The 23785-nt window shown below is 38.1% G+C and overlaps 1 protein-coding gene across 5 annotated transcripts in view; it reads right to left on the bottom strand.

The window, feature by feature from the left end:
• zgc:171482 (zinc finger protein) overlaps positions 1-23785 on the bottom strand; it is a 605896-nt gene that overhangs the window by 302444 nt on the left and 279667 nt on the right. For all 5 annotated transcript variants that reach the window (XR_005636136.1, XM_039774216.1, XM_039774229.1 and 2 more), the window contains one exon: positions 3656-3880. Coding sequence is in view for 4 of the 5 variants with exons in the window: in XM_039774216.1 (XP_039630150.1) it covers positions 3656-3880 (225 nt within the window). In the remaining variant the exon portion in view is untranslated. The remainder of the gene's footprint in view (positions 1-3655; positions 3881-23785) is intronic.

Below are 23785 nucleotides of genomic sequence, written 5' to 3'. Positions count from 1 at the left end.
TCAAATCCCTCCCTGGGCCCTAATGTATAAACAGTGCTTACGTACAAAAATGATGTGTACTCCCGTTTCCATGCTCAAATCGCGATGTATAAAACCAAAACTTGGTGTAAAGCCACACACATTTTCATGCTAGCTAAAACCCTGGCATACGCAAGTTCTCCGCTCGGTTTTCCAAACTGGCAGCACCCAGCGTCAAAGCAGTTCTTTTGTTCAAGTGTGGTTTAACTTTCTTTTTCAGATCCACATCCCAGACACAGCTTTATCATATACACTGAAATGAATGCATATTGTTTATTAGTTTAAGGCATCTGATTGTAATTAACCTGTAAGAATATAATGGTCCACGGAACAGTCAAACTATTCCAAATACCATAGCTGCTTTAGTGTTGTTACTCTCACTGCACCTTCTTCTTCTTTCAGCTTCTCCTGTTAGGGGTTTGCCACAACGGATCATCTTTTTTTATATTACTCTCACTGCACCACTCGCCGTATTTATGTCACTGTATCTGAGTGTGGAATCATAGATGTACAACAGCTGATCGGAAAGAGAATTATCGGTGTACAGCATCAAGCACACGCTGTCTCAGCCATGCTGCCTATTTGAACTGCTCTCACGCGGCAAACGCTTCAGAGCCTTTCCTATACTGACATCGCGGTTCAGAAACAGTTTCATCCCAAGAACTATAAACGCACTCAATCAGTCCATCAAGTGCTCCTTGTAGAACTGTTTGTACTTTATTAGTACAATCACCTTACTGTAAACTTGCGATAGTTATAATATTGCAAAACCTGAGCCACTTTATAAAGCGCATATTTACATATGATGAAGATATCATTTTTAAGATGAAATGCAGCAAAATATGTTTATTATATTATACAGATATTATACAGATAAAACTTCATTTAAATAACCTATATTGTTAAAAATTAAACATGTGAGGACATGGTGTCACAGCGCTAGCAGCTGGCGCCTCATTCAGGGATTGTTCCTGCCTGGGGCTTGCTGGGGCATGTACTACGAAGATATTTCAATGTTTCTTAAAAGTTTTGAAGAATTGGCGTACTCAGCTTACAGATGGCTTAACGTCTATTACAGAGCTGATTGTGTGGTGATTGGGAATTTGGAGAAAGAAAAGGAAGAACAGGAATTGGGGGTTAGTACGTTTGAAAAAGACAGTACTGCTGCAATAAATTGTTTCATCAAAGGTCGCGCACGGCACAGCAAGCATCTTGCGTGAGGCATGAACAATCACTGCACCACCGTGTTCCAATGTTTAATAACTTCCTTTAATTCCTATCATCATGAAAATGATATCAAGTATACATCTCAGTATTTTAATTATTCAGAGAGCTGTAATATTATGAATGTAATGGATTCTGTGTCCTGTTGTAAGTAGAGAAAGCCTGTTTAAGAAGCACATAGTGATTAACATACATAGAGCACATAGAAGAACACATACATAACAAAGCATTTAATGTTCTACTTTAGTTGGGGATTTAGTTTGGGATTTGAGAAACTAGTAAATTAAACGATTTTACAATGTAAGATGAAGTTAATAATGTTCTACTTTAATGATAAAATAAACTATGTGACTAAAGTGGAAATTTCGAGATTAAAGTTGATATTTCAAGCTTTTTTCCCACTGTGTCCATATTTTTTTTTTCTTTTCTCTGTACCCTGATAAGCCTTCATATGACACTCAGATGGTGGGCTAAAACTTGCCTTTGATATCTGACAACTTCTTTTTTATTTTGGGTACTGTGTAACTTTCTGAAGTTGAGCTTTCCAGTTTCTCCGGCACTCTGTGTCACTCTATCAACTTCCTTTTGTTGTTTATACCACTGTTTAAACCAAAAAATAGTATGTTTTTCCTTGCCTGCTCTTGGTACTTGCTGAAATTCTTTTATTTGACCCCGTGCTTTTGCCATTGTCTTTTCACAGAACTCTGAGCTTAAGGGCTATTTATATTGATTTGCATATTCAAAGAGAAGTAATTCTGGGAGGAGAAGGGGCAGGACAGCAGGTGCATTCATGTGCGTTACTTTTCATGCTGACCGGGATTTATGGAGCAGAAGAGCATGGAAGTTGGAAAACGTACAGATTTATGCATCTGGATTTTTTTGTGCATACGCACATTTCTTCTTTTTTCCTTACACCATGTTAGAGTGTGAATTCAATGCACAGCGTTATGCATGAGGCCCTTGATCACTGTGTATGTGGAGTTCACACATTCTCTCCATGGTTATGGGAGTTTTGTTTAGATACTCCAGGTCTCTCCACCATCTCAAAGATGACCACTTAAGGCTGACTGGCAGGTACATGTTAGTCTGATTTTAGGGCTTAGTGATGGTTCTAATGCTGCTATGGGTTAAGTTCTCTTACTGGAATTAACAGGTTTGAGCAAACAATGAATGGGAAGACAGCCTGGCTCATTGTCTTTTATATTCTGCTTCTGTTCTCCATATGATCTGGCAATAAAACTAAACAGTAGATTGGCTAAAACATTTCTTTCCAGCAGAATGAATTTAATTTATGCAATAGCTCATTTCATTGGACATACTTTAATTAAGTAGATACTGATGGCTGACCATAAAGGTAATTTTTTATTGTCAATTTTTGCTTTGTTTTTTTATAGAATTTTCTGATAGGCATGACATGTAAAGCACTTTATGTATAGAAACAATAAGAATTTACAGAACATACACAAAATTAAGTATTGGATCCAAAATTTGTAATAAAGTGTTGCTTGTCACATTCTTAAACATGTTATCTGTGAGTTGGGTTTTGTATACTATTACCAGTGTATCAATATGACATTTATCTCATGCAATTCTCACAATATTGCTTTTGTCACATATTTTGAAGGGCAGCTTAAATCATGCATCCTAAATTTAGAGTATGGCAGACACATGGGCAAATAAAACAATTAGCTGAACATGGGATTGATTTACAAAGATCTAAGAAATCAGTATTTAAAATAAAGGTAACGGGCAAAGAACACAAACAGGAATCAAAACCAAAAGTCAAAAAATTTTAAATGTGCTAGAAAGAATACCTTTCTGAAGCTAAAGATAAGGTCTGCACTTCAATATGAATATGAATGGTATGCACCTGAGTTTGCTCAAAGAAAATGGATCAAATTGAAAATTCAAGGCAGAAATTATGAGAAACACTTTGTGCCTTAGACAGGCTTTTCCAACTCTAGCTATGCACATATAAAAACAATTCTGCATTACATTGGTTTATTATATAGTCATAAAAATACTTAAGATATTTTAGAACAGAATATAATAGAAAGATATATTATATTGCCCTTTACTTGAAAAATGTAACAAAACAGTGGCTTGGCTAAAATGCATTGGATTTATTAAAACTCCCTTACAAATACAAAGACTGTAAGTACATGGGTGCATTCAATCAACTATAAGAAGACACAATGGCTCTCATATAATGTAGAAGACTATAAACACAACAGAATACTTTATGAAAACTTTCTTCGCCCTGACTCGTTGCATTACAGGTGGCGTAAAAAATATTAAAAATAAAAGACACCTTGTGTTTTATCTAATATGTCCAATGTGCCCCTGGGTTCAGTATATTCTTTACTGATGACTTGTAAAGGCCGCTCTTGCTCAGACGCTATTTCATACTCACCTGTGCTCTCTGTTGCTCCTAGGCTCCCTGCCAGTTGCTCCAACAACCTCGTTCTTGCTGCATTCCTTTTGTGCTTTTTTCCCTCGTAATGCTGTTGTGCCATTAGTGGATTGTTAAACCAGGCACCACACAGGCAACAGAACTTCCCTGCCTCATTGTCTCGACCAGTAGGCCAAGTTGGGGGAGGTGCTGGGTCATTGGGTTGTGGCGTACAGGGTGCGGATTCTGGAAGAAAGCAGATATTAATATAAGACTGGTGATCAAATAATGCAAAATCTATAAATGGATAGTTAGACAGGGAAAGGCACTGTACAAAAGATAGATACATAGACGAATGATGTGCCTTTAAAAATATTCACCACCTTCACATTGAACTGTTTTACATGGATTTAATTTGCCTTTTCTGACACTGTTTAATAGAAAAAGACTCTTTAAAATCAAAGTGAAAACAAATCTTTGCAATGTGGTCTAAATTAATTACAAATAGAATTTACAAAATAATCAGTTACCTAAGTATTAAAGTCGGTATTTAGTAGATGCACCTTTGGCAGCCATTCTAGCATTTAGTCTGATTGGACAGGTTCCTATCAGATTTGCACTTGCAAACACTGCAATTGTTCTTCATTCTCCTTCTTTGCAAAACTACTCAAGCTGTGTCAGGCTGCATGGGTATTGTGTGTGAACAGCCTTTTTCAAGTCCATCCACAAATTCTCAATTAGTTTAAGATCTGAACTCTGGCTAGACTACTCCAAGACACTAACATTTTTGCTTAAGAGCATTTCCCATGGTGTTTTGCCTTTCTGTTTGGAGTTGATTTCTTTCTGGGAAAAAAAAGTCTTCTCCCAATGTGCATTTTACTGCAGACTGCATTAGCTTTTCCTCCAGGATTTCCCTGTATTTTGCTGCATTCATTTTACCCTCTATCATCGCAAGCCTTCCCAAACCCCAGACACAACCACACAAACACAAGTTCCAGATGTAAGTGCATGACTGATCCATTTTCTACGATTATCTATCTTGAAGTGAGGGTAGGTACTGTCAATGATGGGATACCCTTATATTCTGGGTGTACACACACACTAGGATGGTTTACAGTTGGCAACAGATCTGACCACACATCTCGGAACTGTAAAACTCGCTAGGGGAAACCCAAGCATTCCAAGGAGAACATGCCAGACCTACAAAGAAGACAACACAGTCAAAAGTCATTTCCTGATGTGCAATGCTTTGCTATTTGAATTCATTTTGAATTTATGTTTAGAATTTATGAATTGCCTTGTATGTTTATATAATAAACTGGGTTTGTGTCGCATTTCCATTTATCCACCCATTCTCACGGCTATTGGTACAAGTTGTGAAATAACGCTGAACAAGGCACAATCACGCAAGTGTGGCCAACTGCAAGTTGCTAACACACATGGAAACTGGAATACCTGGAAAAAAACACCACATTCATTTATTACATTTTGTTCTTAACGGGGAGACAAAAAGAAATGGGAAAGGGGAGGATCTCTAATCTTATTTGAACAAAAAAAAATACAAAACATAGCACTGAGCTATGTGTTTTACTGATGTTTAATTCACTGACCATAATGAAATCCTTAAAATGTAACATTAAAAAAGAATGGATAAAGTCAGCTGTGTTGAGAAACACCAGTTTGTATAAAGAGTTATATATCATTTTGAGGACAAAGAATGTTGGAACTGTGAGAAAAACAGACATCAGCAGCACAGGGCACAGGCACAATAAGAAGAAAGGATGTGCTGTTTCAACAAATAAAATTAGCCATTTATTTTCTGAGCCTCCTTATTCCAGTACTGGGTCACAGGCAGCCAGTCCTGTACAGGGTAAACGCTCATAAGTACACCTCCAACTCATTCACGTCAGGGAATATATAGAGAATAACACTGGAATTTGAGAGACTCCAGAGATTGAACCCATTCCCTGATGTCTCATGCCATCCTTCACTATAGAAAATCAATTTAAAATAAAAATACTATGGCATAATAGAAATTGCAACAGGTTTTATAAAAAATATCCAACTGTTTGACTTGGCTAGAGTTTTGTGTCAAGAAAACAAACAATCAGTATTTTATGTAAAGATAAATGTGTGTGACGGTGTGTGCCAGACTGCTTCCAATGCAGAGTTAAGATTTTCTTTTTGATTTATGCTTGCAACTTCTACATTTTGCCATCTGTCTGAGAAACTCTTGACAAGAAGCTGTGCCAGCAAGCAAAACGTGCAACATTTGGATGTTCAGCAACAACAGAGAGCTGTGGAGGGCTTGCAGTGTGAAGCACGTCATGTGTGATGGCCATCCACCACTGCTTCAGTCAAAAAGCTCTGTCATACTTGAATCCACTAGGTTTCCATGAGCATCTGAGAACTGCAGACGTGACCTGACTGTCGAGCCACTCTGCAATCATTTACTGTATATAGACATAAGCAACACCGTGAGACTTGTCAAGTGGGTACACTGAGTGAATGAAAAGTAGGAAGCAATTGAGAGACATATTGTGTCAAGGGACAGACACAATCTACCCTTATTTTATATACAGTAGCACATTTCCATGCTAACACATTAACTGGGCACTTCACAAGAACTCTATTATTAGAACTGAATCACTGGCAGGTTAGCAGAATCACTGAAGGCCACACAGTAGGCCACAAGCTGAACAGGCCAGAGCTCAAGACTTTAATCATTAGGTCACACTCGCCTAATCCACTGTCCAGTCCAGAGTTTTAAAATGGCTGCCAGCGTGATGTCTCCTCCTCTTCCTTCAGCTGCTGCTTTCATTACCAGTACTAAGAAACATTGTGCAATTCTGCAAGTAAACCTCTGTTGTGTTCAAAGATATATACCAATTAAAACAAATGAATTTGCATCAGTAAGCCACCAGCATTTTACTATTGTTATTTTATTTTTGGATGATGCTTTATTCCTATTAAAAATATGCCGAAAAGAATTTCAAAAGGGGAGGGAAACTTGCATACATATACAAAAAGAAATTTTATTAAATAAATGAAGCAAACAAAAACAAGCGAAAATTCAAAAATCAAAATACATTTCAAAATTCAAAATACTAAGTTCAAAATTTAAAAACATTTGGAGTGGTCTCTCTTAGACTTTCTTGTGTACTCAGACATGGGGATGGATATTTGGGGAGTAAACCACAAGACAATGATTATATTTTTATAGTATGCATATCAACAACAAATCAAATTAAATTAATAATATTTTCAACAATTATTATAAAAGAGAAATTGAATAAATTGGACTCTGCAGCTGCATGGACAGAAAAGTACCACTTCCAGTTAGCAGAAATAACTCAAAAGTTGTTAGAAATCTACGTTTTGTACCTAATGCTTATATGCAAAATGTGGTTGACCTAACTGACAGCATACTCAAATTAACATGTTTACATACACACACACATACACACATAGGCATAATTCGAAAAATAGTATTTTCAGACACAGGGAGTTCTAAATGTTGAGATTCATCAAAATCTTGAAATTGAATTTTTCGATTATTACAATGCTTTCCCTACGAGAAAGTAAATTGGACTCAGGGAGGTCTAAAACTCCTCGAGGTCGAATTTTTGGATGATTACAACTCTTTCCCTATACTTCGTATATAAGAATGCAAAAATAATAAATTCAGAATTCAAAAAGCCTAAACATCCAGAGACATGCCATTGATTCAACAGGTAAAAATTCTGCCATCTTGTGTTCAAACCCAAAACAACAAAGACAGAAATTTCAAAAACTAAAAAAGGAAAATAAAATGGTGAAAAGACTGCTAAACTACACAGGGACAAAAAGGAGAGCAATAAACATCATTTTGAAAACTAATGCCAATGCAAAGATGCAATGGCTACCAGCACTTGAAACAGCCCTCAAATAATGTAACAATGGAAATTATCGCATCCAAGAGTTGTTACCTAATTTAGGGTTTTCACCACGCACATTAACGTTTCACATATAGTCATTTTTGTTAACACCTTGTGAAGAATTAACTAAACTAACAGAGGGACCCAAAACTACATAGTTAAGACTTATAAACCAATCCCCAAAATAAAACCTAATGATGAAAAAAGAAAGAAACAAAACTTAAAAAAGCAAAATACAACACCCCAGGAGAGACACCCTCATGAAACCAGGACATATCCTAATATTTCAAGGTCAGTGATGTTATTTTTGATTTCTGATCCTTTACTAGTGATCTGACCATTTATAGACCTCTATCAGAGAGTGAACAATGTTTGAATTGAAATATACAAATTAATATTTCAAATATCTGCTGCAGCTATTTTTGTGTATTATGTACTTCTATCTCATGAAGTAAATCATTACATTCCTTATAAACACTCCAAATTAGGGTGGCTTATGCTAATTAAGACTTTTATAGTTGAAGCGCAGGATAGGTGAAGTCACATAGTCAGTTACTAGTAGTGGCAGTAGTGGTTATGTTCACTGAAATTTTAACTTGCATGTCTAACCAACAATCGGTAACAGGCAGGAACTGAACCAGCAACCTAGAGGTTTAAACTTCATTAACTTGTGTCAAACTGTTTAATGCAAATATATAGTAAAACTACAGCACTTATTTGTTTCTTAGCAAACTACAAACTAGCTATTCCAAAGTGGCGTCATGTACAGTAAGTGTGGGTGTGCGTGTGAGTGGGTCCCGCAATGGCCTGATGTCCTTGTGTTTGATACCGCAGGGTTACATTCCTCCCTCCTGCAACCCAGAATTGGATTATACAGGTTAGCAAAGGCTATGCTACAATTTTAAGACCAAAAAAGTTTTGCTGAAGTGAAATGTATTCTTTAAGTGTATATAGTGGTGCTTGAAAGTTTGTGAACCCTTTAGAATTTCCTATATTTCTGCATAGATATGACCTAAAACATCATCAGATTTTCACTCAAGTCCTAAAAGGAGATAAAGAGAAACCAGTTAAACAAATGAATCAAAAATATTATACTTGGTCATTTATTTATTGAGGAAAATGATCAAATATTACATATTTGTGAGTGGCAAAAGTATGTGAACCTCTAGGATCAGCAGTTAGTTTGAAGGTGAAATTAGAGTCAGGTGTTTTCAATCAATGGGATGACAATCAGGTGTGAGTGGGCACCCTCTGTTATTTAAAGAACAGGGATCTATCAAAGTCTGCTCTTCATAACACATGTTTGTGGAAGTGTATCATGGCACAAACAAAGGAGATTTCTGAGGACCTCAGAAAAAGAGTTGTTGATGCTCATCAGGCTGGAAAAGGTTACAAAATCATCTCTAAAGAGTTTGGACTCCACCAATCCACAGTCATACAGACTGTGTACAAATGGAGGAAATTCAAGACCATTGTTACCCTCCCCAGGAGTGGTCGACCAACAATAATCAATCCAAAAGCAAGGCATGTAATAGTCCGCGAGGTCACAAAGGACCCCAGGGTAACTTCTAAGCAACTGAAGGCCTCTCTCACATTGGCTAATGTTCATGTTCATGAGTCCACCATCAGGAGAACACTGAACAACAATAGCGTGCATGGCAGGGTTGCAAGGAGAAAGCCACTGCTCTCCAAAAAACATTGCTGCTCGTCTGCTGTTTGCTAAAGATCACGTGGACAAACCAGAAGGCTAGTGGAAGAATGTTTTGTGGACGGATGAGGCCAAAATAGAACTTTTTGGTTTAAATGAAAAGCGTTATGTTTGGAGAAAGGAAAACACTGCATTCCAGCATAAGAACCTTATCCCATCTGTGAAACATGGTGGTGGTAGTATCATGGTTTGGGGCTGTTTTGCTGCATCTGGGCCAAGATGGCTTGCCTTTATTGATGGAAAAATTAATTCTAAATTATATCAGAGAATTCTAAAGGAAAATGTCAAGACATCTGTCCATGAACTGAATCTCAAGAGAAGATGGGTTATGTAGCAAGACAACGACCCTAAGCACACAAGTTGTTCTACCAAAGAATGGTTAAAGAAGAATAAAGTTAATGTTTTGGAATTGCCAAGTCAAAGTCCTGACCTTAATCCAATCGAAATGTTGTGGAAGGACCTGAAGCGAGCAGTTAATGTGAAGAAACCCACCAACATCCCAGAGATGAAGCTGTTCTGTACGGAGGAATGGGCTAAAATTCCTCCAAGCCATTGTGCAGGAATGATCAAAAGTTACCGGAAATGTTTAATTGCAGTTATTGCTGCAAAGGGGAGTCACACCAGATACTGAAAGCAAATGTTCACATACTTTTGCCACTCACAAATATGTAATATTCGATAATTTTCCTTAATAAATAAATGACCAAGTATAATATTTTTGTCTCATTTGTTTAACTGGTTTCTGTTTATCTACTTTTAGGACTTGAGTGAAAATCTGATGATGTTTTAGGTCATATTTATGAAGAAATATAGAAAATTCTAAAGGGTTCACAAACTTTCAAGCAGAACTGCAAACAAAATTATATTTTCACATTAATGTACGCACTGCAGTGGGCTGGCGCCCTGCCAGGGTTTGTTTCCTGCCTTGCACCCTCTTTTTTTGTTGGGATTGGCTCCAGCAGACCCCCATGACCCCGTAGTTAGCATATAGCGGGTTGGATAATGGATGGATGGATGACATCAATGTAGATAACCACACTCAGCCAGAAGACTCTGTGCACCTCTGAATTTTTGTGTTTGCACTGGCTTGTTTGCACTGACTACAGATGTGCTGCAAAAGATGCATCCTAAGCAAACATGGACACTTCTGAGGAACAGCAGAAACATACATGTGTGACCTGTCTTATAACTGGTTTCGCATGGAAGTACATGAATATGTAGGCATGCACACTTCATGTCTGCTAAAGTATATGAGAGCTCATCATCCTCTTTAATAAAACCCCTGTGTGCGTCCAGGTGTCCGTGTGTGTGTCTTCTGATGAAGTGCGCATGCATGGGCCACGCCACACATCGCACCGTGCCCCGCCCATGCGCTCCGTGGACGCAAACACACTGGAAGCGGGGCACACAGTGAATAGCCTAGCCGCTGCCGCGCATGATAAGCAAATAAAGCACACACACTGGAAGCTGGGCACATAGTGAATGGCCTTGCCACGGCCACACATGATAAGAAATAAAGGACACCATTGCTGGGGAGAGTGCTGATTGGGTAGTCGCAGCCGCGCACATAAAATCCATTGCTGGGGAGATGCCACACATTAAATAATCAGATTAAAATACTTGCTGGGGAACTGCACAGTACTTGCTGGGGAGACGCCACAGGCACGATTATAAGCAGCACGCCACACATTACATTAGTTGCTGGGGACACTCTGCTGATTGCCCACTGTTGTGACAGAAAATTAAAGTCATATTACGGACAACAAAGCCAGTATTACTGTCAGAGAAAATTACAGGCATTTTACGGAAATACAAACCAGTATTACTGCGATAGAAAATTAATGACACACAATACAGTGATGCATATTACAGCCACACACAAGCCAGTATTACTGTAGGAGAAAATATTACAGACGTATCTATTAACAACATGCCACCCAAAAAAAAGGACACATCAAGTAGGACAAAAGACACAGACAATCAAATCCTATATAAGTAACATCTCCTGGAAGAACAGTCAGCTCAACAAGTAAACATCAACAAAAGAAAGGCTGAAAGACAAAGAAAAATACAAGCAAATGGATCGATTGAAGAAAAAGAAAATGGCCGTCAGAAAAACGCTAAAAGAGAAAGACCCAGAAGAGCAAACCTTAGAAAAAGTTGGGATTTACTTGCCAGAACCAGTATTCAGTCACAGTCAGTTATATGTTGCATTATCAAGAGTAAGAAGTTTTCCAGATGTTGTTGTCAAGGTTGTAGATGGTCCTGAACAAGGCAAACTGTTGCCAAACTCAGACAGAATATTTACAAGAAATGTTGTCTATAATGAAATTGTATAGAAACATTTCATGAGGTAAAAAAATAGAAAATTTTACCTAAATATCTTCTTCAGCTATTGTGTCTTACAGATTGTTACAAAGTTTTACACTAAGGCAATATTAATTATACTATTTTATTTTAATTATTATTTTACTTAAGGCTTCTTGCAAAAATATTTTTGACAAAAAAAAATTAAGACAAGAAACAGAATGAGGTCAAGGTCCCTTGCCATTTAATATAGACTGTTCCTACTAATGTTTACGCACTACTGTTCTAACGCCCGTTATTGTAACGGGCTTAACGTCTAGTAAGTTAATAATGCAAAATCAACATACAACTTTTAATATTAAATTAATTAATAAAATTAATAAATAATAAAAAATATATAAAAAAAAAAAAAAACCATACAACTTCAGTAAGCTGCTTAAACACTGTACAACCTCAGACGTCAGTAGCCTGCTGTTTTCTACCTGCAGGCGTGAAGCTCAGTGTCTTTTTCCCTCAGGGGGAAAAATGTACTTTTTTTTAGACAGGCTTGTTTTATCAAGCATTGTTTATTTAACATAGGGCCATCTTTGTTAATATTCAGGAAGCATTGCATGTATAGTACAAAATTTTGCAAATGGTTTAGACCCTCCTGCTAGGATCATTAAATACAGCGAGAAATGCTCCAGGTTTATAGGGACTGCCTATCTTATAGACCATTCTGCTTGTCTATTCATCAATTTTCTGGCCAGCCTAATTTAATTCAGAAACACTGATTTAGGGAGAAAATACATACTTCACACAGATATTGACACTGTTGACAGTACACCGGACTCAGATGCTGTGAGACACCAGTATTAAAACTCTGCACCACAGTCCAGTTTAACCATAATGTGCTAATTTAAAATTAAAACCTAGTCAAATTAATTACAATCAAAACATGATTTTGTTTTCTGCATTGTTTTTTGGAGTCTTTGAGCACCTAAGTATAAAATATATGTATCTTAGTATAAAAAAAAATATACTGTATTGTCAAGTATCTTATATATGGGCTGTCAAATGATTACAATTTTTAATTGTGATTTATCGCAACATGTCCCTAACATTATCAAAATTAATCACATGTTTAACCAAGGTGGTTCAGTGATATTCAGTAGAGTCAACCGTGAATGTGACTACTGCGTAATTTCTTAGCTGCTCAGACTACAAAGTCTGGAATGTTTCCTATAAATCCTTGATAAGTCACACAATTGTCATGCATGAAGGTAATGTGTAAGAACTCTCAGCCCTGATTCTACAACAAAATTTAAAGGTCTGCCATCTGATACGGTCCACAGTAAATAGTGGTTGCTAAAGCTTTAGATTTTATTTTATTTATAGACATAAGTATATAGAATTGTATATTAATAGACTATAGTCTGCTGCAGATTTTGCTTCCAAACGTTACAGGTTTTAACAGGGGCATCATGCATTTGATAAGCCAAGGACATTGTACTTCAGTGATATGAAAAATTTGTCCATTAAACCATCTGGTAGTGTTTGAAATCAAAAGCAACCATCATGAATTTCATATTTCTCAGCCATTGTTAACAGAATAAATTCGATTGAGGTTTCCAAACTTTAATTTCTTAGAGTATTAAATTTTGAAGTACTGAACTCTAACTTGGCACTACTCAAAGTGACACCTCTTGCTAATATTGTGTTTAAGGATTTTAACAATTACAGTTTTTTTGTGTGTGTATGTCTGTTAGTTTTTCTAATGCACACCAAATACTTTTTAAATAATTATATTTTAATCTAAGAATAGCGTATGGAGGAAAATTTCAGACAAAAATAAATAAATAAATAGAAGTACTGTCAAATGTGAGCATAAATAAATAAAAACTGTGTGAAATGTAAGCATAAATAAGTAAATGTGTCATGAAATGTAAGCATAATCATGAAATATCTTTTTTGTTGCTTATTTATTCATATATTTATTTAATTTTGACTGTATTATTCCTCCAAACACATCATAAAATATGGCTTGAAATAAAACTGTCACTTTCACTCGTCAAAGTTGAGAGGGTGGGCTCTGGCGCATACTGTGTTTTGATTGGTAAATTGTATTCTGTAGATTGCTCGTGCCTGATTCAGTATGTCTGTGCGGGAGATGGGGGTAAATGAGATAGCACAAGAATTAATTAGAAAAATGCATGGGCAACCTACAGAAGAAACTCAGAAAATCTAAAATTTACATATTTTTAATTTACAATAACTGTAAAAGTCTGAATCAGCATAAGCTGCCCTAATTCACAGAGTTAATAAAACATATAATGATATACTTCATGAGGTAGAAGTGCATAATAAACAAGAATTGTTGTATAAAATATTTTAAATTAAAAAAATGTGTGCTTCAGTTTAAATATTTAAAATCTACATGTTCTTGATTGTAATAACAATTTGTCATTTTCACCCTCTGATAGAGATCCATAGAGGGCTAGATACCAAGTAAAGAATCAAAAATAACATTATTTGTACTATTGAAATAGTCTAAAATGATACCCCACATGTTTAAGTTTGAGATTTGTCATTTTAACCTACTGGGATCAGCTCATAGAGAGCTAGGACAGCCAGTAATGAATCAAATATCAAAAATATTATCATATTTGTGATCAGTGACCTTGAAACAGCATAAAATGATGCTCCACATCCTTTTCAGCATTTTTTTTTTTGTAAAGGTTTAACTCTGATTCCTTTTATCCCATAAGGGGTGATTCCCCGGGGTCGGTTTATGTGGCATGCACAACTTCAAGTCCTTCTAACCATTGTTGCTGAAGGCACCTATTGATTTACTCTTTATTATAAGGGTATGATTTCCTACCCAAAATTGGATCCAAAAATGGCCTAAAAATTAAGTTTTTATGATATGGAAAGAAAAGAGAATGTCACAGGGGGAATATTTTAATTTTATTTTATCAGGCGCCACCGCAAGTGGCAGCCATTCCAGCAGCTCCATGTATGACTTTATCTTTCTACCTTTTTTCTTTATTTTCTCTATTTCACTGTTAACTCCTACCACTTTCTTTTATGTGGACTCGTTCCCTGGACACTTTTTACTACTTGGACATGGATTTTTACACTCCGAGACTCATCTATTCAAGTAGTCAACTTCAAGTGCTGAGAACAAATGCCCGTGCCAGTGTGGTTCCCTATTTACCTGACGAGGTAAGAAGGCAGTATCGTGGCAGCAGAGCTGACGCTAAGATAAAAGCCAAGTGTCTAACGAGAAAGTCGCGCTACAAACCTTCGGTGTCTTCAGTACGGACCGTACTTCTGTGATCCTGGGAAATGTGAACTCACCACCAAATACGATCGACGAACTGGCTGCGCTGGTGAAAAATGTCAGGACCTACAGAGAATGCAGTTTGTTGTGTTTTAGTGAAATGTGGCTAACAACTAACATCCCAGATTCCAACGTGGAGCTACCTGGGTTTAGCACAGTTAGAGCGGACAGAGACGCAAGTACCTGCGGTAAGCAGAAAGGAGGAGGACTCACACTCTATATCAATACAAGATGGTGCAACTCTGGACATGTAAACGTTAAAATCTCCACTTGCTGCAGGGACATAGAACTGTTGGCAGTAACTCTGCATCCCTATTACTTGCCCAAAGAGTTTGGGCATGTCATTGTTGTTATTGTTTACATCCCTCCTCAGGCGGACGTGGGGATAGCAGGTGACATCATCCACTCAACTGTTGCTAAACTACAAACACAGCACCCCAAGGCACTTGTGCTAATCACTGGAGACTTTAACCATGTGACACTGGACAAAACATTACCTGCCTTCTCCCAGTATGTGGACTGTAACACCCGGGGAAATAGGACTATTGACTTACTGTTAAAGACGTTAAAGACGCATACAGCGCCACCCCACTGCCTGCACTTGGGAATGCAGATTATAACCTGGTTCTGCTTCAGCCTCACTACAAACCAAGAGTGAGGGCACTACCTACAACCACACGCTCATTCAGGAAGTGGTCCCCTGAGGCAGAGCAGGCTCTGAGAGACTGCTTTGGAACTACGGAATGGGATATCCTGCAGGGATGTTATAGTGAGAACATTGAGGAGGTTGTAGACTGCACTACTGACTATATCAAGTTCTGTATGGACATTGTAGTTCCAGCAGGATTACAAGTGACATCAAGGGCCTTTTGAACCAGAAGAAAAGGGCTTTTAAAGACGGTGATCAGCATGATCTCAAGCGTGTGCAGAAGGAACTCAGAGTCCAGCTAAGGGCAGCGAAGGAGCTATACAGGAGAAAGCTGGAGCAGAAGTTGCAGTATTAACAGCATGAAGGAAGGGTGGGATGGGATGAAGATCATCACTGGCTGCAGCTCGAAGAGGGGTGCCACCATCGAGAGAGTTGTGGAGAGATCAAACCAGATGAACAACTTCTTTAACATGTTTGACCACCGTAACCAACTCTCACCTCAGAGTACTGTACCCTCCACCCATCCTTCTGCTGATACCAGCATAGGAGAGAGTTTCCCCCAACCCACAGCAGCCCAGGTAAGCAGAGAGCTGAGGAGACTTTGTGCCAGTAAAGGAGTGGGTTCAGATGGAGTATCGCCATGACTGCTGAAGGCCTGTGCGTTGGAGCTGGGGAGTCCTCTACAGCGCATCTTCAACCTGAGCCTGGAACAGGGGAGAGTCCCAAGACTTTGGAAAACATCTTGCATCACCCCACTCCCAAACGTATCACATCCTAGTGAGCTGAATGACTTCCGGCCTGTCGCTCTGATGTTGCATGTGATGAAGACCATGGAGTGGCTGCTGCTTCACCATCTGAGGCCACAGGTCCACCAAACCCTCGACCCTCTGCAGTTTGCATACCAGGAGAAGGTGGGAGCGGAGGATGCCATCATCTATATGCTATACCGATCCCTCTCCCACTTGGACAGAGACAGTGGTGCTGTAAGAATTATGTTTCTGGATTTCTCTAGCACCTTCAACACCATCCAACCTCTGCTCCTTAGGGACAAGCTGACAGAGATGGGAGTAGATTCATACCTGGTAGCATGGATCGTGGACTATCTTAAAGACAGACCTCAGTATGTGCATCTCGGGAACTGCAGGTGTAACATTGTGGTCAGCAACACAGGAGCACCACAGGGGACTGTAATTTCTCCGGTCCTGTTCCGCCTATATACATCGGACTTCCAATACAACTCGGAGTCCTGTCACGTGCAAAAGTTCACTGAAGACACTGCTATCGTGGGCTGCATCAGGAGTGAGCAGGAGGAGGAGTATAGGAACCTAATCAAGGATTTTGTTAAATGGTGCGACTCAAACCACCTACACTTGAACACCAGAAAAAAACAAGGAGCTGGTGGTGGATTTTAGGAGGCCCAGGCCCCTCATGGACCCCATGATCATCAGAGGTAACTGTGTGCAGAGGGTGCAGACCTATAAATACCTGGGTGTGCAGCTGGATGATAAATTGGACTGGACTGCCAATACTGATGCTCTGTGTAAGAAAGGACAGAGCCGACTATACTTCCTTAGAAGGCTGGCGTCCTTCAACATCTGCAATAAGATGCTGCAGATGTTCTATCAGACGGTCGTGGCAAGCTCCCTCTACTATGCGGTGGTGTGCTGGGGAGGCAGCATAAAGAAGACGGACGCCTCACGCCTCGACAAACTGGTGAGGAAGGCAGGCTCTATTGTAGTCATGGAGCTGGACAGTCTGACATTTGTGGCAGAGCGAGCAGACTCCTGTCAATCACGGAGAATCCACTGCATCCACTGAACAGTATCATCTCCAGACAGAGGAGCAGCTTCAGTGACAGACTGCTGTCACTGTCCTGCTCCACTGACAGACTGAGGAGATCGTTCCTCCCCCACACTCTTCAATTCCACCCGGGGGGGTAAACGTTAACATTATACAAAGATATTGTCTGTCTGTTATACCTGCATTGTTATCACTCTTTAATGTAATATTGTTCTTTATCAGTATGCTGTTGCTGGAGTATGTGAATTTCCCCTTGGGATAATAAAGTATCTATCTATCTATCTATCTATCTATCTATCTATCTATCTATCTATCTATCTATCTGTCTGTCTGTCTGTCTGTCTGTCTGTCTGTCTGTCTGTTATCATATTGAGAGATGTAGCATGGGGAGCAAACTACAGCTGAGTAGGGAGATTTGTGTTCAGCTGCGGCCCTTTTAAGTCCCACTTTCTACCCTCTTTTTTTTTGTTTGTACCTTCACATACCACCTGACAGCTGTTTGTGTACTGACCACTGCTCTCATGTATAACTACACTGATATACAATAACTTTTATGTAACAATTGAAGAACATTTTCAGTTACCTGTATGTTTACTTAAAAACTAGACAATTTAACAACAATCTTTAAAATTGGAATTGACGTTTTTAATAATGTCAACCATTCTGGGGTTGAAGCCCTCAGTCTAAAAACTAAGAGGTGTTGATTAATATGATTAAGGAAAAATAACGCATGATACCATTACAAATTAATCACATTCATTAATAAGATAACTTTGACAGCACTAATATATACATTCACATTTCAGATGTAAAATACTTGGTTAACATTTCTGATGATAGTTTATTGTAATGATGAAGTACTGAACTAGTCCAGATGGTTTCAGACTCATTTGGCAATTTAAATGGCATAAAGCTTTTAATGGAAAATGCATTGAAAGTAAGAATTTACACATTTAGTGAACTGCTGGATGTAAAAGGAATTATTTGGCCACTCTCAACAATTAAGCACAATGCAATCAATGATTTTTTAAATAAAAATGTTTCAAGCATGTGCACTATTCCAAAACATTTACACTAATTTAATTCAAGATCATGGGTATCCAGTGCCTATACCAGCCACATCGGGTGCAAGGTACCAGTCCATGAGGCCCACTTACATCAAGTCAATTTAGTGTTACCAGTGAACTTAATAATCATTTGTGTGTCTTTGAAATGTAGGAAGAAAAAACACAGAGGAAAATATACTCATACACTGGCAATGGTACAGGCTTGTTGTGTCTAGAAAAACAAAACCTAACATAATATTCTCAGAGTAGCTTAATCCAATTCACTTATCTTGCAGCACTGGGTCAAATGCAGGAAACAGCCATGGACGTGGTATCAGTCTATTGCAGGCCCCACTCACATACACATTCGGCCAGTTTAAAATTGACTGTGAATCTGACCTGCCTGAGGAGAATATGCAAACCCCTTTCAGACAAGGACATGGTGAAGGAGTTAAAACCTAGGATGTTCAATCGATGACTTAAAAGCGCTAACTTCTGCAACACCATGTTACCTCTCTAGGGAAAAAATATATACTATATGTAAATGATGATAATGATAATGGCAACTGAGTGACTTTAGTCAGTCCACTTCACTCTGCAATTCTGGCATTTCAGATGAGCTTCTCTGGCAAAGGGAGGATGCTCTCCTGTAATGCTGTAGCAAGAGTGTCAGTCCAGTTTAATAAAATAGTCATCCTGGGTGACTGCACATTTGCTCTGCTGTGACAGATTGCTTTTCACGCCCTGCCTGGCAGAACCCTTAAAAGAGTATCCAGGAGTTTTAATTTGATTTTGGAAGGGGTGCAGTGCTGTGGACGTAAGTAGTCTTGACAGATTAAGATATTGTCAAAGAAGAAAAAAGCTGACTTGATGAGACTGAAAGTAAAAACGATTACCATGACCTGAAAGACAAGCAGAGAGACACAATGCATTAGACTAACACCCAGAGCTGTCCTATGGCATCAGACATCGGACCAGGGAATTCTTAATTCCTGTGTGTAATTGAGATACACTGTTAAAGATTTTGTATGTTCTGTTGGCCCAATCTGCTTGTGTTGAGTTTGTGCCCTATTCTTTATAAATCACATTAAGTGCTCATCAGAGCCTTATAATGAAACCATTGTAGATGCCATCTAGGAAACTAAAGATTAAATTTGCCAGTTTTAAAAAAGTAACAACTGTACTTGCATAAAATGAATAAAGATCCATAAGAAGAAAACATGTAATAAATGCCTAGCTGCCCTGTCTTAGTATTTCTATATGCAACACCGGACTAGTGGGCCAGTCTGGACCTTAGTATACAGGACTTTATACTAAGTGCCAAGCCTCGGCTTTGTTATAACAAAAACAAATTGATCACAGCAGGCCATTCAGCAAAAGAAAGCTCATCACTCCTATTTACCTAATTTCTAGAAAATAACTTCAAGTCAAGTTTTGGTGGTCCCTACTCTTTACCACACTACCTAGTATTTTATTGCATGTGTCTATGGTTCTCTGCGTGAAGAAAAACTTTCTAAATTTAACCTTAACAAGTTTCCATCCCTGTGTTCAGTAATGTCACCTCTTAATCTGTTTGTTTAAACTAAAAAGGTTCAACTCTTTTAATTTTTGTCTAATAATTCACACCTCTCAGTCCCAGAATCAGCCTAGTCGCTCTTCTCTGGACTTTTTCTAGTGCTGCTATTTTCTTTTTCTGTAACCTGAAGACTAAACCTGCATGCAGTACTCAAAGTGAGGCCTGACTAATCATGATAAAACTTAAGCATAACCTTCTTTGATTTATACCCCACACATCGTGCTATATAACCTAACATTATTAGTCTTCTTAATGGCGTCCATACACTGTCTGGATGTAGATAGTGATGAGCGTACTACGACTCCTGGATTCTTCTCATAAAATGTATCTTTTAAGTTTGAAACCTTTCATTGTCTATTCAGATCTAACATTTGTAATTCCTACATGTAATACCATAAATTTACTTATATTAAGTTTTATCTGCCACAATTTATTCTGACCAAGACCCTCTGTGATGATTTATTGAATTCTAGATTATTTAGCATTATACCAGGTTTAGTATCATCTACAGACTTAACCAGCTTGTTCCTCATATTCCTATCCAAATTATTAATATATATTAAAACTAGCAGTGGCCCTAGCACTAACCCTTGTGGGACACCACTCTTAACATTACACAATTCTGATCAAATTCCTTGCACCATAGCACTTTTTTTCTATTTTATCACTCATTTATTCACTTCACTATGAATTCACACTTCTTTTAGTTTGATGCTCAACCACGGCAGCTCCTTATTACATGTCTTTTAAAAATCAAGATAAGGGACTTGATACTGTCTGCCCCACCTTGGTATTTCTGCATAGGACATTAAACTAGAAGCCCAATAGACATTACCTTCCAGGATTTTATAATAGTTGGTCTAGTCACAAATAAGCACTTGGGTGCCACCATCAAGGCTCTAAAAATGTATGCAATAATTCCCCAAATAATCATAATATTAATTTTATTTATATAGCGTCTTTCCCATGTTCAAAGCCTTAACATAAATACAGAGAAAACAACAGGGCACATATAACATTGGATACAAATAATATCTGCATAAAACACTAAATAAAGGTAAATACAGGATATACAAAGCATTAAAATAGAATAAGAGAGAATAAACCAGAATAAAATATGAATAGTACAAGAAAACCCTAAACAAATAATATAATTTGTGACACAAACACATACATTGTGGACAAACAGGGTAAACAGAAAAAAAGGGGAGAATGTCAGGGTGTGTGAAATACCTCTCTGAACAAATGAGTTTAAAGTTGCTTTTGAAAGAACAAATTCAGAAGAACCTGAAGGCCTTGTCACCCATACAGTGCAAGTTAGTCTGGGGCACGACAAGACTGCCAGAATCAGTGGACCTTAGTCTGCAAACAGGGGCATAGTGATGGAGGAGGTTACTGATGCAGTCAAGTGCAAGACCATTTAAAGTATTATAGGTTATTAATAAAATTTGATACTCTATTTTGTAACAGAACAGGCCAGGACTTTTGAAAGGTATCGACAGTGATGGCAAAGCAGGATGGGTGTTATGCGCCCGCTGTTGTGGGTCTGTGTAAGCACTCTTGTAGCAGAGTTCTGCACCAGCTGGAGTTGTGGTAACAGAATATACAGGTCACCTTGTAGCACTGCCACAATAATTTATTTGCTGGTTTATGTTTTGTCTCTCTATTACCTTATAACCAACATCTTACTTGAATACAATTTTTGACTACTCTACTCACCTCTGCTTGTTGTATAACTCACTATAGTACTCTTTCCATCTCTCGATTATTTCGTTTTTGTCCTCCAGTGCATTTCCAGTTTTGTTCTTGACAGTAGCCAGTAGTAGTGTGATCTGTATATAGGTCATTAATTACATTTTGATTCTCTGCACTGTTTCTCAAGGTCATTTTTGTATAAATCAATTTTATTAGTTGATGTAATTTTTCAACGGTGCAGGAAGAGGTCCAAAGGCAGTTTGGGGTTGACATGCAATCCAGAATTAACACATCTCTATAATGTGGTGAATCGTAATGGTTGCGACCACTACAACCTGCCAGTAGGGAGTTACAATAGTAGATGTGGGATGTATTAAAAGCATGAACACATTTAGGAGCATTAAAAAAGGAGAGGAATGAGTGAACACGGGATATGTTATGGTAGTTTAAATAAGAAAGTTTCTTAATTTGATGAATGCAGGTAGAATAAGAAAGGGACAAATCAAAAATGGCACCTAGATTCTTAGCAGAGGAAGAAGGTCTGATGATATCATCACCAAAAGAAAAGGAGATCATGTTCTTAAGCTGAGCCAGTTGGCATAACTGATTTTAATTTCAATGAGGCAAATTGTGAGCTGACAAATCTCTCATAAACTTTCACTTTTAAGCCTGAAATAAATCTAAGTATCATCCTCATATATATAATAACCCAGACCAAAGCTACAAATAATATGGCCAAGGGGAGGCATGTAGATTCAGAAGTGCAGAGAACCAAGGACAGAGCCATGTTGGACTCCTTGTGTGACCCACAATGAGCTGGAACTGCTGATGCCAAGACTAACAAACACTTATCTATCGGCTAAATTAGGATTTGAACCACTGGAGAGTAATGCCAGAGATAATCAGAATGTTCTCCATTCTGGACAGTAAAATATCAGTGTTAACAGTATCAAATTTTGCACTAAGGTCTAAAAGAAATAATATGTGACTTTCCCCAGTGTCTGCTACTATAATCAAATCATTAGTAACTTGAAGCAGAGTTATGCTGTGTTCTGAAAGGTTTTCAACGGCTTATTACAAGTTAAGTAACTGGTGAGTTGAGAGGCCACAACATGCTCAAGAGCTTTAAATGGAAAAGGTAACTGAGAAACGGGTCAAAAATGTTGAGATTTCAGCATCAAGAGGAGGTACAATTGTTAATTAGAGGCTTCTAAACCAGAGGAACAATAGCATCATGTCTACTTCTGCCAATTCCAGATCCCATCTTTTTCTGTCTTCCACTTAAAAAGAACCTAAGCAACCAGAACACAAGGTTCATTTTGGACCATGAGTCCATCCTGTGCACCAGAACCTACTTTCTTTAACTTTATACAGCTGTGACTGTGATTTTGCACCCTTGCATGCTGTTTATCTTCCACATTTTGCCAACCATCAATAAACAGGGTTGTCATTTAACTCCCCAGCTCACTTTGTTGCTGAACCCATATCTTCATCTGCACACAATATATTTACCTTTTTGCACAGGTCTTTGTAGTAGCTGTGCTACCACAGTCTTACTACATCTTTAGATTAACAAATCATTGTGGGACATACAGCATGTCTTACAAACTTCTAAACTTGGCACATGATTTGATGTTACTGCCTCAAACTAACTAGTCTACTTAAGAAAGACATCTAGCAGCCCAGTCTGGATCTTACCAAACAGGATTTCATAATAGCTAAAAAATGAGGGCCTTATTACTCAGGTCTTTTTAGTAGCTGCCCTCAGCCTTTCTTCAAAGGACATTAGACTAAAAGTCCAATCTAAACTTCAGCATATAGAAAATCTGGACCTTATTATACAAGTTGACAAACATAGGACTCATTACCCAGAACATGATGCTGTTAGACCTTCATTTTCTCTTATTACAAAGGAAATTATGCTGGCAGCCCAACCTGTACCTTACCATGCATGACCTCATTCTGCTTGCTACATTTTAAGCCATATCAGTCAAGTCTTTGCTACCTCATCTTTATTACACGAGAATTTTAGATTAGTAGCCCAATTTGTATGATACTGTATTAGAGTCTGAACTAGCTGTACTATGTGGGCTTCATTACTCTGCACTTTATACTACTCACCCTACTTCGT

The sequence above is a fragment of the Polypterus senegalus genome, chromosome 1 (assembly GCF_016835505.1).
Source record: "Polypterus senegalus isolate Bchr_013 chromosome 1, ASM1683550v1, whole genome shotgun sequence".
NCBI lineage: Eukaryota > Metazoa > Chordata > Cladistia > Polypteriformes > Polypteridae > Polypterus > Polypterus senegalus.
The sequence above is the reverse complement of the archived record's forward strand: the minus strand, read 5'-3'. Positions and strand labels throughout refer to the sequence as shown.